Consider the following 23,156-nt stretch of genomic DNA (forward strand, 5'->3'; position numbering starts at 1 on the left):
GATTGGCTCTGTATCATTATAGTTATTTTGCCCCTGTATCCTCCATGGGTGCCCGGGGGCTATTCTCTGCCCGATTGGCTCTGTATCATTATAGTTATTTTGCCCCTGTATCCTCCATGGGTGCCCGGGGGCTATTCTCTGCCCGATTGGCTCTGTATCATTATAGTTATTTTGCCCCTGTATCCTCCATGGGTGCCCGGGGGCTATTCTCTGCCTGATCCCAGCTGATGGCAATAAAGACTTTCCCCAATCCTTATAACAGTGAGCGGGGGGTCGGCTTGGGATCCTCGCACAACTGGATATTATATTGGCCGCACTTCCAGCAAGGCCCTGGGGACACTGATCCTTTCTCACATTTGGTGGAAATACCGGCGGCGCAGGTTTGACTCGTTGTGTGACGAGAGCGACTGATACGGGAACAAAACCCCTGGGACCCAGCGCTGGGCGGCAGTCAGGGGAAGCCACCGGCAGGTAAGGGACTCTCCTACTCCTCTCTGGCCAATGGGCCGGCTGCTCACTTACCCTTTATCCCCCCCCCACACACTTGCCTCCCGTATTCCTATTATTCACTGTATTTGGGGCAGAGAATAGAATTTATTTCCTGCACAGAATTTAGATTTTTCATAGGTTTTTGTACTGTTTTTCCTTCAATGTGATTTTTTTTTTGATAAAATATTATGGGGCAGATTAGAAAGGAATGGGTTACCAGCAATTCTGCCCCCTGTGCCCCCGGAGGCAATTAGTTATTTCATAGCGAAGGGGACTTTTTTATAATAAGATATCAAGACAGAAGGCAAAAAAAATGTAAAATTACCTACAAAAAAAGCCAATAATGCCCAATTCTGTTGCTCCACGTCGGGCAGATATTGACCTGATAATGCCTATTCTTAGCAACTTTTCAATTGGTCTTTATTTTTTATCTTTTATAGTTTTTCAATTATTTGCCTTCTTCTTCTGACTATTTGCAGCTTTCAAATGGGGGTCACTGACCCCGGCAACGAAACCCTATTGCTCTGTGAGGCTCCAGTTTTATTGTTATTGTTACTTTTTATTACTTATCTTTCTATTCAGCCCCACCTCTATTGATATTCCAGTTTCTCTTTCAAATCACTGCCTAGTTGCTAGGTTAAATTGGACCCTAGCAACTAGATAGCTGCTGAATTTCCAAACTTAATAGCTACTGAACTCAGAGCTAAATAGTTAAAAAAAAAACAGATAAAAAACAATGATGACCAATTGCAAATTGACTCCAGGGTGACCAGGGTTTTACCCCCTTTGGAAATGTTCCTGAGATGCTGGGTATTTGCCCCTGCAGCAAAAATAAGAATGACAGTCTTTCAAATTCTGTTTTGCTTCACTTGCAGAACCTCTGCCCTATATAATGTCTAATAACGGCTAAGTCACTGGTGGGGGGGTTTGGGATTGTGCGTGAAAAGTAGTGTAGAATTTTCCGCACTGTCACTGTCCGTCTAGGATCTCCTGGAGGGCTCATAGTTGTTTTATAACAATTTGTGGGTAAAAAATGCAAAATACTTCTGCCACAGCTGATATGCAATACCCCCCAGCAACTAGCATTCTGCCCCACTCCCAAAATTCTGCACTAGATCCAGATGTAAAATAAAACAGAACCTTGGACTTGATCCCAACTAAGATATAATTACCCCTTATTGGGGGCAGAACAGCCCTATTGGGTTTATTTCATGGTTAAATGATTCCCTTTTCTCTGTAATAATAAAACAGTACCTGTACTTGATCCCAACTAAGATATAATTACCCCTTATTGGGGGCAGAACAGCCCTATTGGGTTTATTTCATGGTTAAATGATTCCCTTTTCTCTGTAATAATAAAACAGTACCTGTACTTGATCCCAACTAAGATATAATTACCCCTTATTGGGGGCAGAACAGCCCTATTGGGTTTATTTAATGGTTAAATGATTCCCTTTTCTCTGTAATAATAAAACAGTACCTGTACTTGATCCCAACTAAGATATAATTACCCCTTATTGGGGGCAGAACAGCCCTATTGGGTTTATTTAATGGTTAAATGATTCCCTTTTCTCTGTAATAATAAAACAGTACCTGTACTTGATCCCAACTAAGATATAATTACCCCTTATTGGGGCAGAACAGCCCTATTGGGTTTATTTAATGGTTAAATGATTCCCTTTTCTCTGTAATAATAAAACAGTACCTGTACTTGATCCCAACTAAGATATAATTACCCCTTATTGGGGCAGAACAGCCCTATTGGGTTTATTTCATGGTTAAATGATTCCCTTTTCTCTGTAATAATAACAGTTATACAGCCATATGAGTTTTTTTTCTCAAAAAAATGGAATTATGAAATACAATCTTACTCAAACGTTGATAACTCTCCCTTCAGTGTTTTTCTTGATGTAATTTTTAGCCCCACTGTTACATTAGATGTATGATCTAGGAAAGAATGGATAATATGTACTTGTTTTATTCAAGTTTTTCCTAAATGTATCATGTTCTTGTTTAATTCCATAAATTACCAAATAATTTCATTTTGCCCCCTAAATTTAAAAAATTAATTATTATTATTAACATTTATTTATAAAGCGCCAACATACCCCGCAGCGCTGTACAATAAGTGGGTTCCATACATTGGGCATACAGAGTAACATATAAAGCAATCAGTAACCGATACAGGAGGGGAAGGGAGCCCTGCCCAAAAGAGCTTACACTCTACAAGGAGAAACATATAAAGCAACCAATAACCGATACAGGAGGGGAAGGGAGCCCTGCCCAAAAGAGCTTACACTCTACAAGGAGTAACATATAAAGCAATCAGTAACCGATACAGGAGGGGAAGGGAGCCCTACCCAAAAGAGCTTACACTCTACAAGGAATAACATATAAAGCAATCAGTAACCGATACAGGAGGGGAAGGGAGCCCTGCCCAAAAGAGCTTACACTCTACAAGGAGTAACATATAAAGCAATCAGTAACCGATACAGGAGGGGAAGGGAGCCCTGCCCAAAAGAGCTTACACTCTACAAGGAGTAACATATAAAGCAATCAGTAACCGATACAGGAGGGGAAGGGAGCCCTGCCCAAAAGAGCTTACACTCTACAAGGAGTAACATATAAAGCAATCAGTAACCGATACAGGAGGGGAAGGGAGCCCTGCCCAAAAGAGCTTACACTCTACAAGGAGTAACATATAAAGCAATCAGTAACCGATACAGGAGGGGAAGGGAGCCCTGCCCAAAAGAGCTTACACTCTACAAAATGAACTTGTTTCCTTAACTCTTTCCTTAAAAAATTCTCATCTTCTTGTTTCATTTCATAAATTACCTAATAATTTAATTTTTTCCCCTAAATTTCAAAAAATGAACTTGTTTCTTTAACTCTTTTTCTAAAAAATTCTTATCTTGTTTAATTTCATAAATTACCAAATAATTTCATTTTGTCCCTTAAATTTCAAAAAACGAACTTTTTTCTTTAACTCTTTTTCTAAAAAATGTTCATGTTCTTATTCAATTTTATAAATTACCAAATAATTTCATTTTTTTCCCTAAATTTTAAAAAATGAACTTGTGTCTTTAACTCTTTTTCTAAAAAATTCTCATCTTTTTGTTTCATTTCATAAATTACCTAATAATTTCATTTTGTCCCCTAAATTTCAAAAAATGAACTTTTTTCTTTAACTGTTTTTCTAAAAAATGTTCATATTCTTGTTTAATTTTATAAATAACCAAATAATTTCATTTTGTCCCCTAAATTTCAAAAAATGAGCTTGTTTCTTTAACTCTTTTTCTAAAAAATGCCCATTTTCATGTTTAATTTCATAAATTACCAAATAATTTCATTTTTTCCCCTAAATTTCAGAAAATGTTCTTGTTTCTTTAACTCTTTTTCCAAAAAATTCTCATTTTCATGTTTAATTTCATAAATTACCAAATAATTTCATTTTTTCCCCTAAATTTCAGAAAATGTTCTTGTTTCTTTAACTCTTTTTCCAAAAAATTCTCATTTTCATGTTTAATTTCATAAATTACCAAATAATTTCATTTTTTCCCCTAAATTTCAGAAAATGTTCTTGTTTCTTTAACTCTTTTTCCAAAAAATTCTCATTTTCATGTTTAATTTCATAACTTTCCAAATAATTTCATTTTGTCCCCTAAATTTCAAAAAATAAACTTTTTTCTTTAACTCTTTTTCTAAAAAATCTCATGTTCTTGTTTAATTTCATAAATTACCCAATAATTTCATTTATGGGGACCCCTGTGAGTTTCCTGCAGGTTTTTAGTCAAACAAAATCATGACACACCCCAAATAACAAGGGGTCAAAGATTTTATATCCCAAGGAAGGATTTGATTTATATCAATTTGGACTGAATCCATGTTCTTAGCCGATGGATCAAATCCAAGTTTGAATTTTGCCATGATCAGTTGTGTCATTGTTATGGGTCATGGGTCGACCAGAACCATGAAGTCAGAGTAGAAAAAAGAAATATAGAGAATTCACCATCAGCTTTTTTATATTATAAAGACAAGTAGGGAACTGATATCCTTTTCATCAAATGGGGGAAGAACGAGTGAGTATTGGTGGGTGAGTGAGAAGGAGATTTTACCATCAGCACAGGAAGGGTTCCTTTACTAAAAGAGCAGTCAAGTTATCTTGTTCCTTGCTCAGACAGGTGTTTAAAGGAGAACTAAAGCCTACAAATGAATATGGCTAGAAATTCTATATTTTATATACAGAACTCACTGTACCAGCCCAGAGGTTCAGTAGCCCTATGGCAGTAATGGTCCAGCTCCCCATCTTGGATCTTATTGGGCCACTATGGGAGCACTGGGCTGGTTCTGAAGCTCAGCACATAAGGTGTAGTATATTCTATATACATACATAAATACATAGTAATAAAAGTTGGTTAAATATTGTTCAGGGGGTTCGTCAAAGGAATGATCAGATTGTTAGCTCTTGGTGTTTTAGCTTTTCATACTGCCTGTTGTCCTGTGAGGGTGGAGTTTATTTGCTTTTCTTCTGCTCTATGAAAACTCAGGTTGATGGATCTCTGTGTTTGTTATAGTAGCAATAATACATTAGTTATGGTTACCCGAGCTCTTGGCATGAATAGAGGATTCACCCCCTGCTCTTTCTTGGAAAGAAAGCTTATGATAAGAATGGCTGGTATGTAGGGTGTTGGGCAGGACTTTCTGCCTGAAATAATACGTTTATTTGAAAAGTAAATTTTCACACAAAATATGAGCAAAATATGTATAGTACCCCAACTGGTGCCTTTGGCCTGTCTCTGTGGGCTTTGTGCCTTTATATGGGCACAGAACCCCTCTGTGACTGCTAATATCCTTATCATTTACAGTAGGGGGTACATTATCCCTTATAATACATGAGTGATACTCAGAGTTCCCTGTATAACTCAGCCTGCAGCCTTGTGCCTTTATATGGGGGGCACAGAACCCCTCAGTGACTGCTAATATCCTTATCATTTACAGTAGGGGGTACATTATCCCTTATAATACATGAGTGATACTCAGAGTTCCCTGTATAACTCAGCCTGCAGCCTTGTGCCTTTATATGGGGGGCACAGAACCCCTCAGTGACTGCTAATATCCTTATCATTTACAGTAGGGGGTACAGTATCCCTTATAATACATGAGTGATACTCAGAGTTCCCTGTATAACTCAGCCTGCAGCCTTGTGCCTTTATATGGGCACAGAACCCCTCAGTGACTGCTAATATCCTTATCATTTACAGTAGGGGGTACAGTATCCCTTATAATACATGAGTGATACTCAGAGTTCCCTGTATAACTCAGCCTGCAGCCTTGTGCCTTTATATGGGCACAGAACCCCTCAGTGACTGCTAATATCCTTATCATTTACAGTAGGGGGTACATTATCCCTTATAATACATGAGTGATACTCAGAGTTCCCTGTATAACTCAGCCTGCAGCCTTGTGCCTTTATATGGGCACAGAACCCCTCAGTGACTGCTAATATCCTTATCATTTACAGTAGGGGGTACATTATCCCTTATAATACATGAGTGATACTCAGAGTTCCCTGTATAACTCAGCCTGCAGCCTTGTGCCTTTATATGGGGGGCACAGAACCCCTCAGTGACTGCTAATATCCTTATCATTTACAGTAGGGGGTACATTATCCCTTATAATACATGAGTGATACTCAGAGTTCCCTGTATAACTCAGCCTGCAGCCTTGTGCCTTTATATGGGCACAGAACCCCTCAGTGACTGCTAATATCCTTATCATTTACAGTAGGGGGTACATTATCCCTCCCTATAGCATAATTGTTGCTTTCTGTTTATTTCAGCAATGGGGGTGAGTCTGCGCTCATTCTTCCTGCTGAGCCTGGGATACGGTAAGTGAAAGATATGGCGTGTGTATAACTGAGCTTTGTTAAGCAATATAAATCCTTAGTAACCAATAATGGCCTGTGTATACAATGAAAGAGCTATGGATCTTCATGAAGGAAGACAGAGAAAGACACCATGAGAATATGAACTCAGCAATGTAAATGGTGCAACTATTCCTCTCCAACCCACTACTTTCCAACCTACTCCCAACTCATCTACCTTGTGACCTATGCAGGACTCCTCTCTGAGGACTCCTATATGGGTGTAACCAACCACCCAAGGGAGGGGTCAGCACTATTACATCACCAAAGGGTGGGGCCCTGCTTCAATTTTGCCTGAACCCTCCCAACTTGTGGGTAAACCCCAAGTGGGCACCATTTCAACCCAGGTCAACCCACTCAAAACAAAAAGACAAGAACCTCAGGGAGAAGAATTGAAACCACAGATGAGTGGCATTTGAAACCTTTGTGTATATATATATTACAATATATATATACTATATGTTACAATAGGGGGCACTTTATTCACTATATATTATAAGGAACTCCTCTGTGACTTTTAATATCCCTATATGTTACAATAGGGGGTACTTTATTCACTATATATTATAAGGAACTCCTCTGGGGCTTATAATATCCCTATATGTTACAATAGGGGGCACTTTATTCACTATATATTATAAGGAACTCCTCTGGGGCTTATAATATCCCTATATGTTACAATAGGGGGCACTTTATTCACTATATATTATAAGGAACTCCTCGGGGGCTTATAATATCCCTATATGTTACAATAGGGGGTACTTTATTCACTATATATTATAAGGAACTCCTCGGGGACTTATACTATCCCTATATGTTACAATAGGGGGCACTTTATTCACTATATATTATAAGGAACTCCTCGGGGGCTTATAATATCCCTATATGTTACAATAGGGGGTACTTTATTCACTATATATTATAAGGAACTTCTGGGGGACTTTTAATATCCCTATATGTTACAATAGGGGGTACTTTATTCACTATATATTATAAGGAAATCCTCGGGGGCTTATAATATCCCTATATGTTACAATAGGGGGCACTTTATTCACTATATATTATAAGGAAATCCTCGGGGGCTTATAATATCCCTATATGTTACAATAGGGGGTACTTTATTCACTATATATTATAAGGAACTCCTCGGGGGCTTATAATATCCCTATATGTTACAATAGGGGGCACTTTATTCACTATATATTATAAGGAACCCCTCTGTGACTTATAATATCCCTATATGTTACAATAGGGGGCACTTTATTCACTATATATAATACTATTATAATCCCTGTACCGTATGTTAGTTGAAAGGCTACTGCTCTGTGTTTCAGGCCTTTGCATGGCTGGTGTTCCAGGAACAGAATTTGTCACCGTGTTTATCCCGAACACTAACTACCAGACCGGGTACCCAGACCTTCAGCTGATTATCACTGCCCTTTCCCCCTCTACCACCGTTACAGTCAGAGTCAATAAATACAACTTTAAAAAAATACTCACATTGGATAAAGGGGAGGAGAACACAGTTGCGCTGCCAAACAAAATACAGACCCAACCCGGCGTCTCTTTCCCCTATTCGGTTATTGTGATCTCAGACAACCCTGTGTCCGTTGTCTCTCGGAACATGAAGAAAGGAACCTCTGACAGTGCATCTCTCTATCCAGTAGAGGTTGGTATAGTCTTCTTTCTGTCTTTTCTGAACAGGTTCTTCAAGTTTCTTTGCATAGACACAATTTGGGAATGGGCTGCTGAGCATGGGCAGTGACCATCGAAACCCATGGACTACTGTAATATGATTTTTCCCCAGGTCTAGGAGCCCACAGCAACCAACCATCAAGCAGAAATTACTGCCCCCTTGTTCCGTAGCAAAAGTCTAATAGATTGCTATAGTTTAGAAGCCTGAAGTTTCCCATAGCATGAAGAAAGATGTAGGGTCAGTAGTATAACAATTAGAGAATGGGCAGCCAAGATTCCCACGTTACAAACAAAGAAGCTAGTACTGAAGAAGAGCTTGGGATAGAGACTGGACTCTTTAGGCATGATGTAAGTTCAATTGTCTGATCTCAAGCAGTTAAGGCTAGTGGGCCAGTGATTGTAGAAACATAGGACCCAGGAGGGGAAGAAGACATGGGATAGGCTCTGAAATCTTTTAGGCATGATGTAAAATGTAACATTAATGGTCTGATCCAAGGGGTTAGAGAATTAGCAGCCCAGTTGAGCCAGTGACCATAAAAGCAGTAGGGGAAGAAGATGTAGGATAGACACTGGACTCCTTTAGGAATGATGTAAGATGTAACATTAATGGTGGGATCTCATACAGTTAGGGCCTTTGGGCCAGTCACCATAGAAACACAGGAGGGAAGAAGACATGGGATAGACTCTGGACTCTTATAGGCATGATGTAAGATGTAACATTAATGGTCTGATCCAAGGGGTTAGAGAATTAGCAGCCCAGTTGAGCCAGTGACCATAAAAGCAGTAGGGGAAGAAGATGTAGGATAGACACTGGACTCCTTTAGGAATGATGTAAGATGTAACATTAATGGTGGGATCTCATACAGTTAGGGCCTTTGGGCCAGTCACCATAGAAACATAGGAGGGAAGAAGACATGGGATAGAAACTGGACTCTTTTAGGCATGATGTAAAATGTAACATTAATGGTCCAATCTCAGGTAGGGCCTGTGAGCCAGTGGCCATAGAAACATAGTACCCAGGAGGGGAAGAAAACTTGGGATATACACTGGAGCCCTTTAGGCACAATGAGGATGTAACATTTATGGACTGACCCAAGGCAGCTAGGGAATAGGCAGCACATTTGGGCCAGTGACCTACCAATGGATAGGTCTTATTTGGGTGAAGATAAGCAATGGGCTCTTAAGCATGAAATAGGACATATCATTAATCATTGATCCCAGGCATTTATGGAAAAGCCGGAGTAGTTAGGACAATAACAATAGAAATAAAGAACCCAGTAAGGAAGATGGGGCATTAATAGTCTGGTCCTTCCCAGTCTATTTAGGGCACCCCTAAGTTTGATGTAAGGGGGGGAAATAAAAGTTATATTGCAGGCAGTTAGGAAACTGGAGTCCAATTTGGATATTAAATATAGATAGAAACCAGAAAAATGCTTTGGATAAACCCAGTGCTCCCTAGCACTACAGTGTTTAAACAGCAACACAGAACCATGTGATCCATAATCCCATTGATGTCTTAACCAATGATGCCCCCCATGTCATACCCTCCTTATTGTAATGTATCTTTCTTTCTAATCCTAGGAACTCGGTACTGAGTATTATGTATTCACACCGCCTAGAGGTCCGGCGGGTTCCTACAAAGAGTTTGCTGTAGTTACTAAGGAACCCACCACAGTAACCATTTCCCTCACTGGATCAGTTACCTTCCAAAACCGTCAGTATCGCAAAGGGAGCAAACTTACAGTTAACCTTGAACCTTACGAAGCCGTGTCTCTTCAGAGTGAAGACGACCTAACTGGAACCAAGGTGGTCTCAGTTAAGCCGGTGGCTGTCCTGAGCGGTCACTCATGTGCCACGCTGAAGACTAGGTGCAGCCACGTCTACGAGCAACTCCAGCCTGTGCCTGTGTGGGGCAGCACTTACCTTATAGCGCCACTTGCTTACCAGACCTCGTTTGACCTGGTTTATATAACAGCTGCGCAAGATACCCTCGTGACATATCAGATTGACGACGAGAAGAACACCTTTAAGATGTCTGAAGGAGACACCACTGAAATTGAGCTCAAGTCCAACGCACCTATTTCCATAAGCTCAACGGAGGGCATCCAGGTCTTCCTATTCTCAGCAGGGGGAAGGCAAGACACCAGAGTATTTGACACCTTCCTACTAGGGGTTCCAGATGTAACATCATTTTGTACGTCCTACCAAGCAGTAGGCAAAGACACACCCAACAATGTAGCCTACATTGTAGCCAAAACGTCATCGTTGCAAGGAGTGACTGTCGACAAACAACCACTGGGGAAAGCCAACTGGCAGAACATCGTAGGAACTGGGTACTCATGGGGAAGTTTCCTGTTGAATTCTGATGATAGAAACTACATGGTTGAGAACACAGGCAGCACCTTTGGACTCATCGTGGTTGGAGTTTCTACAACAAATGTCTATGGAGAGCTTGCTACGTGTGTTGGTGGTAAGTGTAGTTAAATCAGTAATAAAACAGTATCTGTACTTGATCCCAACTAAGATATAATCACCCCTTATTGGGGCAGAACAGCCCTATTGGGTTTATTTAATAATTAAATGACTCCCTTTTCTCTGTAATAATAAAACAGTACCTGTACTTGATCCCAACTAAGATATAATTACCCCTTATTGGGGGCAGAACAGCCCTATTGGGTTTATTTAATGGTTAAATGATTCCCTTTTCTCTGTAATAATAAAACAGTACCTGTACTTGATCCCAACTAAGATATAATTACCCCTTATTGGGGCAGAACATTCCTATTGGGTTTATTTAATGGTTAAATGATTCCCTTTTCTCTGTAATAATAAAACAGTACCTGTACTTGATCCCAACTAAGATATAATTACCCCTTATTGGGGGCAGAACAGTCCTATTGGGTTTATTTAATGGTTAAATGATTCCCTTTTCTCTGTAATAATAAAACAGTACCTGTACTTGATCCCAACTAAGATATAATTACCCCTTATTGGGGCAGAACATTCCTATTGGGTTTATTTAATGGTTAAATGATTCCCTTTTCTCTGTAATAATAAAACAGTACCTGTACTTGATCCCAACTAAGATATAATTACCCCTTATTGGGGGCAGAACAGTCCTATTGGGTTTATTTAATAATTAAATGACTCCCTTTTCTCTGTAATAATAAAACAGTACCTGTACTTGATCCCAACTAAGATATAATTACCCCTTATTGGGGGCAGAACAGTCCTATTGGGTTTATTTAATGGTTAAATGATTCCCTTTTCTCTGTAATAATAAAACAGTACCTGTACTTGATCCCAACTAAGATATAATTACCCCTTATTGGGGGCAGAACAGCCCTATTGGGTTTATTTCATGGTTAAATGATTCCCTTTTCTCTGTAATAATAAAACAGCACCTGTACTTGATCCCAACTAAGATATAATTACCCCTTATTGGGGCAGAACAGCCTATTGGGTTTATTTAATGGTTAAATGATTCCCTTTTCTCTGTAATAATAAAACAGTACCTGTACTTGATCCCAACTAAGATATAATTACCCCTTATTGGGGCAGAACAGCCCTATTGGGTTTATTTAATGGTTAAATGATTCCCTTTTCTCTGTAATAATAAAACAGTACCTGTACTTGATCCCAACTAAGATATAATTACCCCTTATTGGGGCAGAACAGCCTATTGGGTTTATTTAATGGTTAAATGATTCCCTTTTCTCTGTAATAATAAAACAGTACCTGTACTTGATCCCAACTAAGATATAATTACCCCTTATAGGGGCAGAACAGCCCTATTGGGTTTATTTCATGTTCAAATTATTTTTATTGGATTAAGTGGTAACTGTAATGAGCACCAACATGGCCCCTATATATTTGAATTAATAATTCTAAGTAAAGTTTCTTGGGATGAACAAGGACACTGAGCCATGAGCTAACCTTACCCCGGTATCTCCATTGCAAGGAGATGTAGAGGGACTTCAAGTCAAATGATAGTTTATAATGAAATTAAAATATATTATATTTATATTTCATCATAAATATAATAAATAAATCTTGGAAACTTTTTACATGGAAACTGCACTCAGTTCAACCCTGTTTTTGAGACCCGTCTTGATGTTTCACCTACGGTGGAGGAGTTTTTCTAGTCGGACAAGTAGCGTAGTTGGCCTTGTAGTAAATCAAGTGTAGATGTTATCAAGAGCTGATGTGACACCTGAAGGGTTTACAACCAAAATAACCTACAAGTAGGGTGGGACTGGGGTATCCAGGGCCCACAGAACTGATCCCCACTCCAGTCATGGTGTCAAACCCCCTGTCGCATTGGGTGGAAGATTCACTGGCTCCAGCAGTTGGAGGAAGGAGTGGGCCTGGGGCTGTTGTGACCACTGGTTTTGCCCTATTACCCCATTGGCTCACAAAACAAAAGACTTTCCTCTTCTGAGTTCTGGGTAAATGGGGGTGCTCTCCCTATTTTTAGTGAATTTGTTTTTTCCTTAATTTTTTCATTTTTTTTTAGGATCAACCAGGCAATCATGCAGCCAACTCAAATGTAGAAAATACGAGACCTGCAAAATTGTACATGGCCAAGCCTTGTGTATCGCCAATGGCGAGGCCGTGTGTTGGGCATGGGGTGACCCACATTACCACACTTTCGACTCGAGAAACTACGACTTCCAGGGAACGTGTACATACACGATGTCCAAGACCTGCGGAACCGACCCGGACTTGCCTCCCTTCAACATAGAGACGACCAATGAGAACAGAGGCTCTTCGCTCGTGTCCTACATTAGCAACGCTCTGGTCCAGGTCTATGGGTACAATATCACCAGCTATAGGGCAGAAATTGGCATAGTGAGGGTGAGTATGGGCAAAGGGAAAATGTACAACTACAAATCGGAAAAACGGAAAAGTTGCAAATTCCACACTAGTGATGTGCGGGCCAGACCGATACCCGCATGTCGGGCGGGTTGGGGTCAAGTTGAGCTCTTCTGTCTGTTCTCCCCGCCCATGACCTTACACTGCCGGCTTCCAGCTTCCAAATTTATAGGCCCGTGTCTGCTATGCCCCACCCCGTTTGTGACATCATCAGTGGGGTGGGTCGGGGCGGGTCTATAAATTGAGGGGAGAAGCAGGTCGGATAGGGTTCAGGTTGGCAGGGGACAGGTTAGGATCACTAGTCCACACACATTATATTAATGTTTACTTTTGTCTCCATCTCAAAGCCTTTCCAATAGGCTGTGGTGCAACTTGAAAGGTGAATTGTGGCTCAGCAATGTTCTATATGGCAAATAGGTGGTTATATATTGCCCCATCTGTAGTTCCCAATTCATTGATTAACCAAGAAGTAAAGATTAATCTCATTAACTTTTAAGGGGAAGTAAACCCAACCATAAGGAAAGTAACTGAGTAACATTTGGTTGAGCAGTGTGGCGTAGTAGGGTTTAGTTCTTTAGGAGAGAGGTCAGAAGCAGGAGATAATTCATAACATGGTTCCAACTAAATTTCTTGGCACTGAAACCAACATAATGGTGAACCGAAGCTTTAGAGAGTTCACTCATTTCTAGTTATTTTAGTACTGGTCAATTTAAGTACACAAATAGGGCATTGGGGAATTAGGGACATTCCAAAGAGTGGCAACATGGCTAATAAAGTGTATGCATGATAAGTTAAGAGCTCTGTCATTTATGAGGTTGCTAAATGAGTGGATGTTTGCTCAGTCTGACCACCATCTTGCTTGGCCTAATGAGGATAAATTTGATCGTTTGGCCCTCAAAGTGTATAAAAGGTCTCAGCTAAGCTGACATACATGTAAAGATCTGCTCATTTGGGGAGGCCACCAGTCAATTCCCCAACCCACAATCAGGGAGAAGATCTGCTCATTTGGCGAGGCCACCAGTCAATTCCCCCAACCCACAATCAGGGAGAAGATCTGCTCATTTGGCGAGGCCACCAGTCAATGCCTAATTTTCCCCAGCCCACAATCAGATCTTAGGTGGGCATATCGGGACAAGATCTGCTCATTTGGCGAGGCCACCAGTCAATGCCTAATTTGCCCCCAGCCCTCAATCAGATTTTAGGTGGGCATATCGGGAGAAGATCTGCTCATTTGGCGAGGCCACCAGTCAATGCCTAATTTTCCCCAGCCCACAATCAGATCTTAGGTGGGCATATCGGGACAAGATCTGCTCATTTGGCGAGGCCACCAGTCAATGCCTAATTTGCCCCCAGCCCACAATCAGGTCTTAGGTGGGCATATTGGGAGAAGATCTGCTCATTTGGTGAGGCCACCAGTCAATGCCCCCAGCCCACAATCAGATCTTAGGTGGGCATATCGGGAGAAGATCTGCTCATTTGGTGACCTCACCAAAGCAACGGATCTTGCCATTTATGGCCACCTATTAAGTCTCCTGTAAATTGATTGTGCTGCAACATGACACAGTCTGATGCACTCCATTTATTGTAGGTGAATAACCAGAGGGTCCAACTTCCAGTCACACTGAAGGGCGGAAACCTGACCCTGCAGCAGAGCGGATCGTTACTGGTTCTCGTTACTGACTTTGGACTCCGAGTGTTCTATGACTGGAACATGCTCTTCAAAATTTACCTTCCAAGCAGCTTCTCTGAGAACGTTTGTGGCTTGTGTGGCAATTTCAACAATATCCCTGGAGATGACCTCTACTCCCAAGACCACGTCTCTCTCGATCCTATCGCGTATGGACAACTGTGGAAGGTCCAAGGCAGCAGCTCCAGTACGTGCTGGGATGACTGCAATGGGCCGTGCAAGACATGTTCTCCTTCCGATAAGCAGAAATATGCTGATCCGTCCTCGTGCGGCATCATTGCCCTAAAGGAAAATGGGCCCTTCAGATTGTGCCACGCGGCGGTCGACCCAAGAATTTACTTGGACAACTGTATCTACGACCTCTGCCTAAATGATGGCTTCCAGCAGATCTTGTGTCAAACCCTGAAGACTTACAGTGATGCCTGCCGAAGGGAGAATGTCCAAGTCTTTGAATGGAGAAATGCTACAGGATGCAGTAAGTGAGAAAAACCAAAACTTCTTTATATGTATATATGACATGATGTTTCTAGGGTAGTGATCCCCAACCAGTAGCTCGGGGGCAAAATATTGCTCACCAACCCCTTGGATGTTGCTCCCAGTGGCCTCAAAGCAAGTGCTTATTTTTGAATTCCTGGCTTGGTGGCAAGTTTTGGTTGAATAAAAACAAGATAAACTATCAAGCTGTCAGCCCCCTGTAGGGTGATAGTGCGCATAGAGGCTACCAAATAGCCAATCACAGCCCTTATTCTGTGCTCCCATGAACTTTTGTGATGCTTGTGTGGCACCCTAACTCTGTGCGAAGTGCCAAAAATAGCCATAATCTGCCACTTTTTGCACTTTTCATGAGAATAGAGAGATACTTTTTTGACGCCCACTGAGGAGACCATTTCCCTTGGGTGCCATCACCTTAAACCACATGAGCACAAGTACCCTCATTTATCTGCCCCTCTAGGAAGGGCTTTTACTACTTTTCCAAAAAGTTGGGTTCCTTGGACCTTGCTGGTTCATTTGTAATCAGAACATGGCTTTGGGGCGGGGGGGATAACCTATAACAACCAATCAGAAAGCAAACAAAGGTTGATATCTACCTTGAGCAAATTTATAGTAATAACATTTGTATCTGCATGGTGTATATGGCCCTGGTCTGGCAGGAAGTCATCCGTGAACATGTCTCCAGCTATAGATCTCAATGACGTTCATACATTTTTTGAATGTTTTTAGATATGGAATGCCTGCCCAACAGTGCCTACAAGTTCTGTGGGAGCGCTTGCTCTCCAACCTGCGAGGATCCAGATGCCCCATCGAAATGCACGGAGCCCTGTATCGAGACTTGCGAGTGCAACGCGGGGTTCGTTATGATCGAAGGAAAGTGCATGCCGAAGGAAAACTGTGGCTGCCTCTATCAAGGGCGGTTCCTTGCCCCCAACCAAACGTTCTGGGCAGATACCGGGTGCAAGCAGCGCTGCACTTGTGACGCCAACACCCGCACTGTGACGTGTAAAAAGACTGGATGTAGAAGCGGAGAGGAGTGCGTGGTAAAAAATGGCATCCAAGACTGCTACGCCATCAGCTACGGCCAGTGCTCCGCGTCCGGGGACCCTCACTATATCACGTACGATGGTCTTCACTACAACTTCCAGGGGACTTGCCAGTACAAGCTCTCGGGGCTTTGTAAGCAAAACAAGGGGCTGACGGATTTCCAGGTCAATGTGCGCAACCAGAATCGGGGGAGCCGCGCTGTCTCTTACGTCACGGCCGTTAATCTGACCATTTATTCCATGGAGATCCAGATTCGCAGGGACTATCCTGATCAAGTACTGGTAAGGTCAAAGTCAACTAGTGTTGCCAAATACGAAATTGATGTTTGTATCAGTGATGCAAGCCTGACCCTAAACCACCCTCTTTCAGCCTAACCCGGCATGTCATCAACGAGTGGGACATAAAGGGGTACATAAATTATGACCACCCGCTATTAAATAAAGTGCTCTTTGGGGTGTATAGAGCCCTTTCTTTCTTGGTTTTTATATTGGGCTACCTCCTTGTTACTGGCAAACTTGACTTTTTGAAGGGTGTGAATGAGCAACCAACCCCAGAAATCAGTTGCTCTGAAATCTCATGAAATACCGTCTCCATCTTCCATCATTCCTGCCAAACCACAGTAATGTTCTGATGCCATGGTCTGCAGTATTTGGTGCAACCCATATACCTCCTATTGGCCCTGTTCCATGAGCACTATTACATCTCATAGGTGTTCCACCCTCAATTCCTTTTTTAAAGTGGTAGCATCTATTATCATGGTTGCTGACCTGCATCTCAATGGATTCTTCTGGCTTGTTAGAAGATAGAAACCACTGCCTGACCATAACTAAACTATAATACTACTGTCTTTGTTTTCTTTGCAGGTTGATGGTTTATTGTCAAATCTCCCTCTGACCTTGAGCTCTGGCCGTATCTCAGTGTTCCGTTCTGGGCGACACTGTATCATTCAATCACAGCTTGGACTTCGCGTTGCTTTTGACTGGGATGCACGTGTTGCCGTCACCATTCCATCTTCTTACGCTGGGTCCGTTTGCGGCCTTTGCGGAAACTTCAACAACCAGCCCGATGACGACTTGATGACCCTGGATGGAAGTATTACCACTGACTCAATTGAATTTGGAAATAGCTGGAAAGTTGCTGACTTACCAGGTTGCTCTGGAGGTGCCCCTGAAAACTGTAACCTGACTGCTCTGGAAAAAGTTCAGAGGAAAAGCAAAACGGAATGCGGAATGATATTGGACAAGAAGGGTCCCTTCAGAGAATGTCACTCAATCATCCCACCTGAAGATTATTTCCAGGACTGTATCTTTGATATGTGTGCTTACGGGAAAAGGCCAGATATCAGCTGCCGCCTTATTAATGGATACACCTCTGCATGTCAAGAAGCCGGAGCCAATATCTATCCTTGGAGATCGGAAGAGTTCTGCAGTGAGTATCAACCTTTAACGACTGATTATTTCATTATTCTTGATTGATGTTGACAGGGAATCGTACTTTTCACCTTTAGTAAGATTTAATAAATTGCCAGTACCGTTGACCCAACAACGTTTTGGCTTAGGGCCCCAAGGAGCAGAGGGCCCTTTGGTAAGGAGAACATAGGTAAAAGCACAGAGCCTATATTATATTATGTAACGACTGTTAAAAATTTTCATCAGGGATGTCCAGCTGCAGTTTATATTGCAACTCCCAGACTTAATTGAAAGATATCTAAAAAAAAATAAATCAATAAGTTATAATATTATTATTATCATCATCACTGTAGCAATGAAGACCATGGCTCCATCATCTACCTTCACACCAGTGCCAACAGCACTTTTCATTTTAGAATGTCTGGAAACAACCTAAAACTTCTGTCTTCAGCAGAATACCTAATTTGTATGTGAAGCTTAATTATCTATCTCAGTGATCCCCAACCAGTGGCTCTGGGGCAACATGTTGCTCCCCAACCCCTTGGATGTTGCTCTCAGTGCCCCCAAACCAGGGAGTTATTTTTGAATTCCTGACTTGGGGGCAAGTTTTGGTTGAAAAAAAACAAGATTTCCTACCAAATAAAGCCCCCTGTAAGCTGATAGGGTGCATAGAGGCCCCTAATAGCCAATCACAGCCCTTATTTGGCACCTCCATGAACTTTTCTGGTGCTTGTGTTGCTCCCCAAGTCTTTTTACATTTGACTGTGGCTCACGAGTAAGAAAGGTTGGGGATCTCTGATCTATCTAGTCTGAACATATATAACAGTAGTGGTTTCTGATTTGTTTGATTTAAGACCCATTTGAACATTTGATCAGGACCCCGTTATCTCGTACCAAGGTTGCAGATGCCATATTAGCCACAGTAGAAAGACTACCTAGAACAGCAAATATATGTCATCGCCCTTATCACCATTATTGAGCTTTAAGCTGGGCTTCCAGGAGTACCGAGGAGATCATTTGATCTCCTCATTACTCTTGGAAGCCCAGCCTAAAGCTCAATTATGGTGATATGACCTTCCCCCAAATCCCAGCCACATTATGTAGAGGTTAAACAGCCCACGAACCCCATAGTCTATGAAGAACTACTCTAGGGTGTAAGAAATACAAGAGCAACTCTGAAATGCACCAGTCTCGCTAAATAACACTCATGATTTTCACGCTCGTTCATGAAATGCCAAGCTTCATGTTACATTGTTGGACATCCCATGATGTTACTTCTTTATACCACATTGAGACATTAGTAACCTATTAAGGAATACAGATATCCAAATTGCTTAATTTGCCCTTTTGTGAGCTTTAACGCTAATGTATTGTATTACAGAACTTCCATGTGACGACAACAGTCACTACAACGTGTGCACAAGTGCGTGCCCTTCCACCTGTCTTTCTCTGGCGTCCCACACAACCTGTGACATTAAGTGCCAGGAAGGCTGTGCCTGCGATGATGGCTATGTGCTGAGCGGTGGCCATTGTGTTCCCTTGTCCGATTGTGGCTGCACTTATAACGGAAAGTACTATAAACCAGAAGAAGTCTTCTTCCCGGAAGACAATTGTGACAAAAAGTGTTCTTGCGCCTATGGCGGCATCGTGACTTGTTCATCCTTCTCTTGTGATCCCTATGAAGAGTGCCGAGTAGAAAAAGGAGTTCAGAGCTGTCAACCAGTTGGATCCTCCACGTGCTCTGTTGTAGGAGATGGCAGCTACTGGACTTTTGATAATCAGAAATATGAGTTCTATGGAAATTGCTCGTATATTTTATCAAAGTCCTGTCTGCCTGACGGATCTAAGCTTACTCCATATGTCATCCATTTGCAAAATCAAGAAGTGGTCACCGGTGGGGTCACCAAGAGGAAGGTCCTAACATTAGAGGCTTATGGATATAACGTTACTATTTACATTGAGTCGGAAATTACAATGCTGGTAAGTACATAAATGTATATGTATTAAACTGCAGTTCATTAACTTCACAAGGAGTGGATTAGTTGTGTAATGCATATATATCAAACTATATGTTACAAAGGAGGCAGGACCCTTTCATGAAGTTAAGGTGGTCATACACAGTGTTGGACTGGGGTGCCAAGAGCCCACCAGAAAACCTTAGACTTTAGGCCCACTCTCCCCCAAGGCCAGAACTAGGGGTAGGCAGAAGAGGCAGCTGTCTAGGGCACAACGATTGAGGGGCGCCCCCAATCTTGCTTACCCCTAGACTGTGCTCCAGTTTTGACTCGGCCAGCCCCTGCTCTCCCCTTCTCTGTTTACTTACTTTCTTTAAACTCTTCATTACTTCTTTTTACATTCTATTATCTATCCTTTCCTCCATTTCTTTTGTTTCTTCTCATATAGAATTGAGTATTGGCCATGGTATAGGCATACAAGGCAAATGGCTGGGTGAGCAAGAGGGCCCACTGACACCTTGGCCTACCGGGAGTTTTCCTGGTATCCTGGTAGGCCAGTCTTACACTGCATACACAACAGATTTCAGCTGCCGATTCCGATCCTTCAGACTGATTCGGCCTGTGTATGGTCACCCTGAGGGGCCTACCCAACTGATATCTATCCTAAAATTGGGCCAATCTCAATTGGACAGGTTTCATTTTCCCATTGGATCGGGGACCACATCGGCTTGTTGATTCGGTCTGACAGTGGCATATTGGGAGAAGATTGGGCAACCTCCCCAAACGAGTAAATCTTCTAATGTATGGCCACCGTTACTTTATTGCCCCAGGGCCTGTTTAATAGTAAATCACTTCAATAGAAAGTAAATGCACAGTGTCAATATGTTGGTCCTAAACAAAGAACAATCCTCAAACGGAGGAGTGTTGAGGAAGGTCATCTGCACCTTGAGTAAGGACATCTATGGAAGATCCAAACCTGTGCTTTTATCTTCTGTTTTATATAACTACACCCTTATATGTATGCATTATATTTATTCTTCCTTCCAAAATCAGCACTAATTGGCCTGTAGCAAGCTGAACAGGTATATGACTAGTTACTTTATGAAGATACAAGGATTTACAATCACAACTGTGGTACCTAAAATGATGTTGTTCTTCTCTTAGGTCAACGGAATTCTTCAAAATCTTCCCTTTGATCTCGAATCTGGCAAGCTGAGAGGAGACCATCAAGGTTTAGGCGTAGTCCTCCGCGCTGACTTTGGTTTGGTGATAACCTCTGACTTCTCCCTTCACGTCACAGTGCCCGGAAACTACCATAACTACACCTGTGGTCTATGCGGTGATTACAACGAGATCCCTCAAGATGACATCAGCCCGGCTGATGATGTTGTCACGTTTGCCGATTCTTGGAAGGATTCAAATTCCGACATGTTCTGCGGTTCCAGTGAATTATGCGGTGGGGAAAATCAAACCTGCCCCATCTGCCCCTCAAATAAAGCAAAGATCTTAAAAGGAAATAACTACTGCGGCATTCTAGTGAAATCTGACGGGCCATTTGCTGCCTGCCACGGAACTATCGATCCTAAGATGTATCGAGCCAGTTGTGTGAATTCCCTCTGCGATGGGACTGGGGACCTATGCTTGATCCTTCAGAACTACGTAGCAATCTGCCAGGCTTCTGGGGTACAAATGAATTCATGGAGAACTCCAAGTTTTTGTCGTGAGTATCTTTTCCAAAAAATATCAAGAGTACCCAGTAGGAAACATGTTTAGAGGAAACCATTCACTTCCAAAGTTCTACTTCACTAATACTTTCCCCTTTTGTTTCTGTAGCACTCACCTGCCCAGAGAACAGCCATTTTGAATCCTGCGTTGATCTCTGTACAACCAGCTGCTCATCGCTCTACGACACCTCCATCTGCCCAACATCTTGCTCGGAGGGTTGCGAATGCGATGAGGGGTATTTATTCCAGGGAGGACAGTGTGTACCCCCAAAACAATGCGGCTGCTACATGAGTAATTCTTACTATAAGGTAAAAGATATTACAGACGCTACTGGTGTCTCAAAATAGGGGATGATCCCCCCTTGTTTCATCATAGTCAATAGGGATCTTGAGCAATGTTTGATGATGATAATGCAAAATACGTGACTTTCCATTTGATTCATGGTTTCAGGCCAATCAAACGGTTGTTTCCCAAGACTGCTCTCAGACCTGCACTTGCTATTCCAACCGAGGGATGATCTGTGAGCCCTACAGCTGTGGCCCCAAGGAAGTTTGCACCATCATAGAGGGAATTGTTGGATGCATTAATGTGGGTACGTAAGCAAGGAAGCCTTTACCCTGGAGATAAACTTAACTCCTCACATGGGGGGCAGATACGTTGCGTGTATGGTGGGTTGGAGACCAAAAGCCTTGGCTATTGGTCGTCTTGTTGATCAGGCAGGTCTGAAAATTTTGATAGGCACCTTTGAAGGCCCTAGGGCAGTGGTTCTCAACCTTTCTAATACAGTTCCTCATGTTGTGGTGACCCCCAACCATAAAATTATTCCTAAGACCATTGGAAATACGTGTTTTCCGATGGTCTTAGGAGACCCTCTGTGAAAGGGTTGTTTGACCCCAAAGGGGTCCCGACCCACAGGTTGAGAACCGCTGCTCTAGGGGTAGAATTCCTATAGTTCCTAGCTGCATCTGATGATTCAACTCTTAAGGTTAGTGGAATGGTTGAACAATCATTCCAGCGACCAATAAGGAAAGATCGTTATTGTAATGTGTATGGCCATCTTAAAACCTGGATCCTTGGCAGAATTCATCTCTAGGACTGTAGATAGGCAACAAATGTTGATTACTGGATATAGAGCCCCTTTTTTTTTCAAACTTACACCCAAAGTTGAAATAGGGTGAAGCTGCATCCATATAATTCAGCGGTTCTCAACCAGTGGGTCGGGACTAGTGATGAGCACATTTTTTGCGCCATGCATCGATTCACAGCGAATTTCCGCATTTTGCCATTTGAGAATTTTTTTTGCGAGATTTACGTCAAAATTCGCAGCGGAAAAATTCATTTCGCAAATTTTTTTTGTTTTGTGTCAAATTGGGCGCGGTCATGACAAAAAAGGGTGTGGTCGCATCAAATTGGGCGGAGCCACTTCAAAAAAGGGCGCATCGATTTGCAGTGAATTTCCGCATTTTGCCATTGGAGAATTTTTCCGTGACATTTACGTGAAAATTTGCAGCGGAAAAATTCATTTCACAGATTTTTTGGTTGTGTGTCAAATTGGGCGCGGTCATGACAAAAAAGGGTGTGGTCGCATCTAATTGGGCGGAGCCACTTCAAAAAAGGGCGCAGTTGCGTAAAAAAGGGCGCGGTCATGTCAAAAAGCACGGGTGACAAAGAAATATTGACGCAGGCGACAAAAAATAGACGGGGGGCTACAAAAAAAAATTTCGCAACAAATGCGTTTCACAAATTTTATGGCAAAGCGAAACGGGACAGATTCGCTCATCACTAGTCGGGACCCCTTTGGGTCGCCTAAGACCATGGGAAAACACATATTTCCGATGGTCTTAAGAATAATTTTATGG

At 42.0% G+C, this 23,156-nt stretch overlaps 1 protein-coding gene across 1 annotated transcript in view; it reads left to right on the forward strand.

Annotated features, from left to right (window-relative positions):
- The first annotated feature begins 421 nt into the window (after window positions 1-421).
- Window positions 422-23,156, forward strand: part of LOC100492852 (IgGFc-binding protein-like) — a 40,485-nt gene continuing 17,750 nt past the window's right edge. Inside the window, exons 1-12 of the mRNA XM_002940533.5 lie at window positions 422-471; window positions 6,329-6,376; window positions 7,747-8,081; window positions 9,689-10,577; window positions 12,624-12,964; window positions 14,571-15,144; window positions 15,891-16,489; window positions 17,072-17,636; window positions 18,999-19,597; window positions 20,737-21,292; window positions 21,406-21,605; window positions 21,748-21,889. Of these exons, the coding sequence (XP_002940579.4) occupies window positions 6,331-6,376; window positions 7,747-8,081; window positions 9,689-10,577; window positions 12,624-12,964; window positions 14,571-15,144; window positions 15,891-16,489; window positions 17,072-17,636; window positions 18,999-19,597; window positions 20,737-21,292; window positions 21,406-21,605; window positions 21,748-21,889 (4,846 nt within the window). The 5' untranslated portion in view covers window positions 422-471; window positions 6,329-6,330. The remainder of the gene's footprint in view (window positions 472-6,328; window positions 6,377-7,746; window positions 8,082-9,688; window positions 10,578-12,623; window positions 12,965-14,570; window positions 15,145-15,890; window positions 16,490-17,071; window positions 17,637-18,998; window positions 19,598-20,736; window positions 21,293-21,405; window positions 21,606-21,747; window positions 21,890-23,156) is intronic.

Source organism: Xenopus tropicalis, chromosome 7 (genome assembly GCF_000004195.4).
Source record: "Xenopus tropicalis strain Nigerian chromosome 7, UCB_Xtro_10.0, whole genome shotgun sequence".
NCBI classification, from domain to species: Eukaryota; Metazoa; Chordata; class Amphibia; order Anura; family Pipidae; genus Xenopus; species Xenopus tropicalis.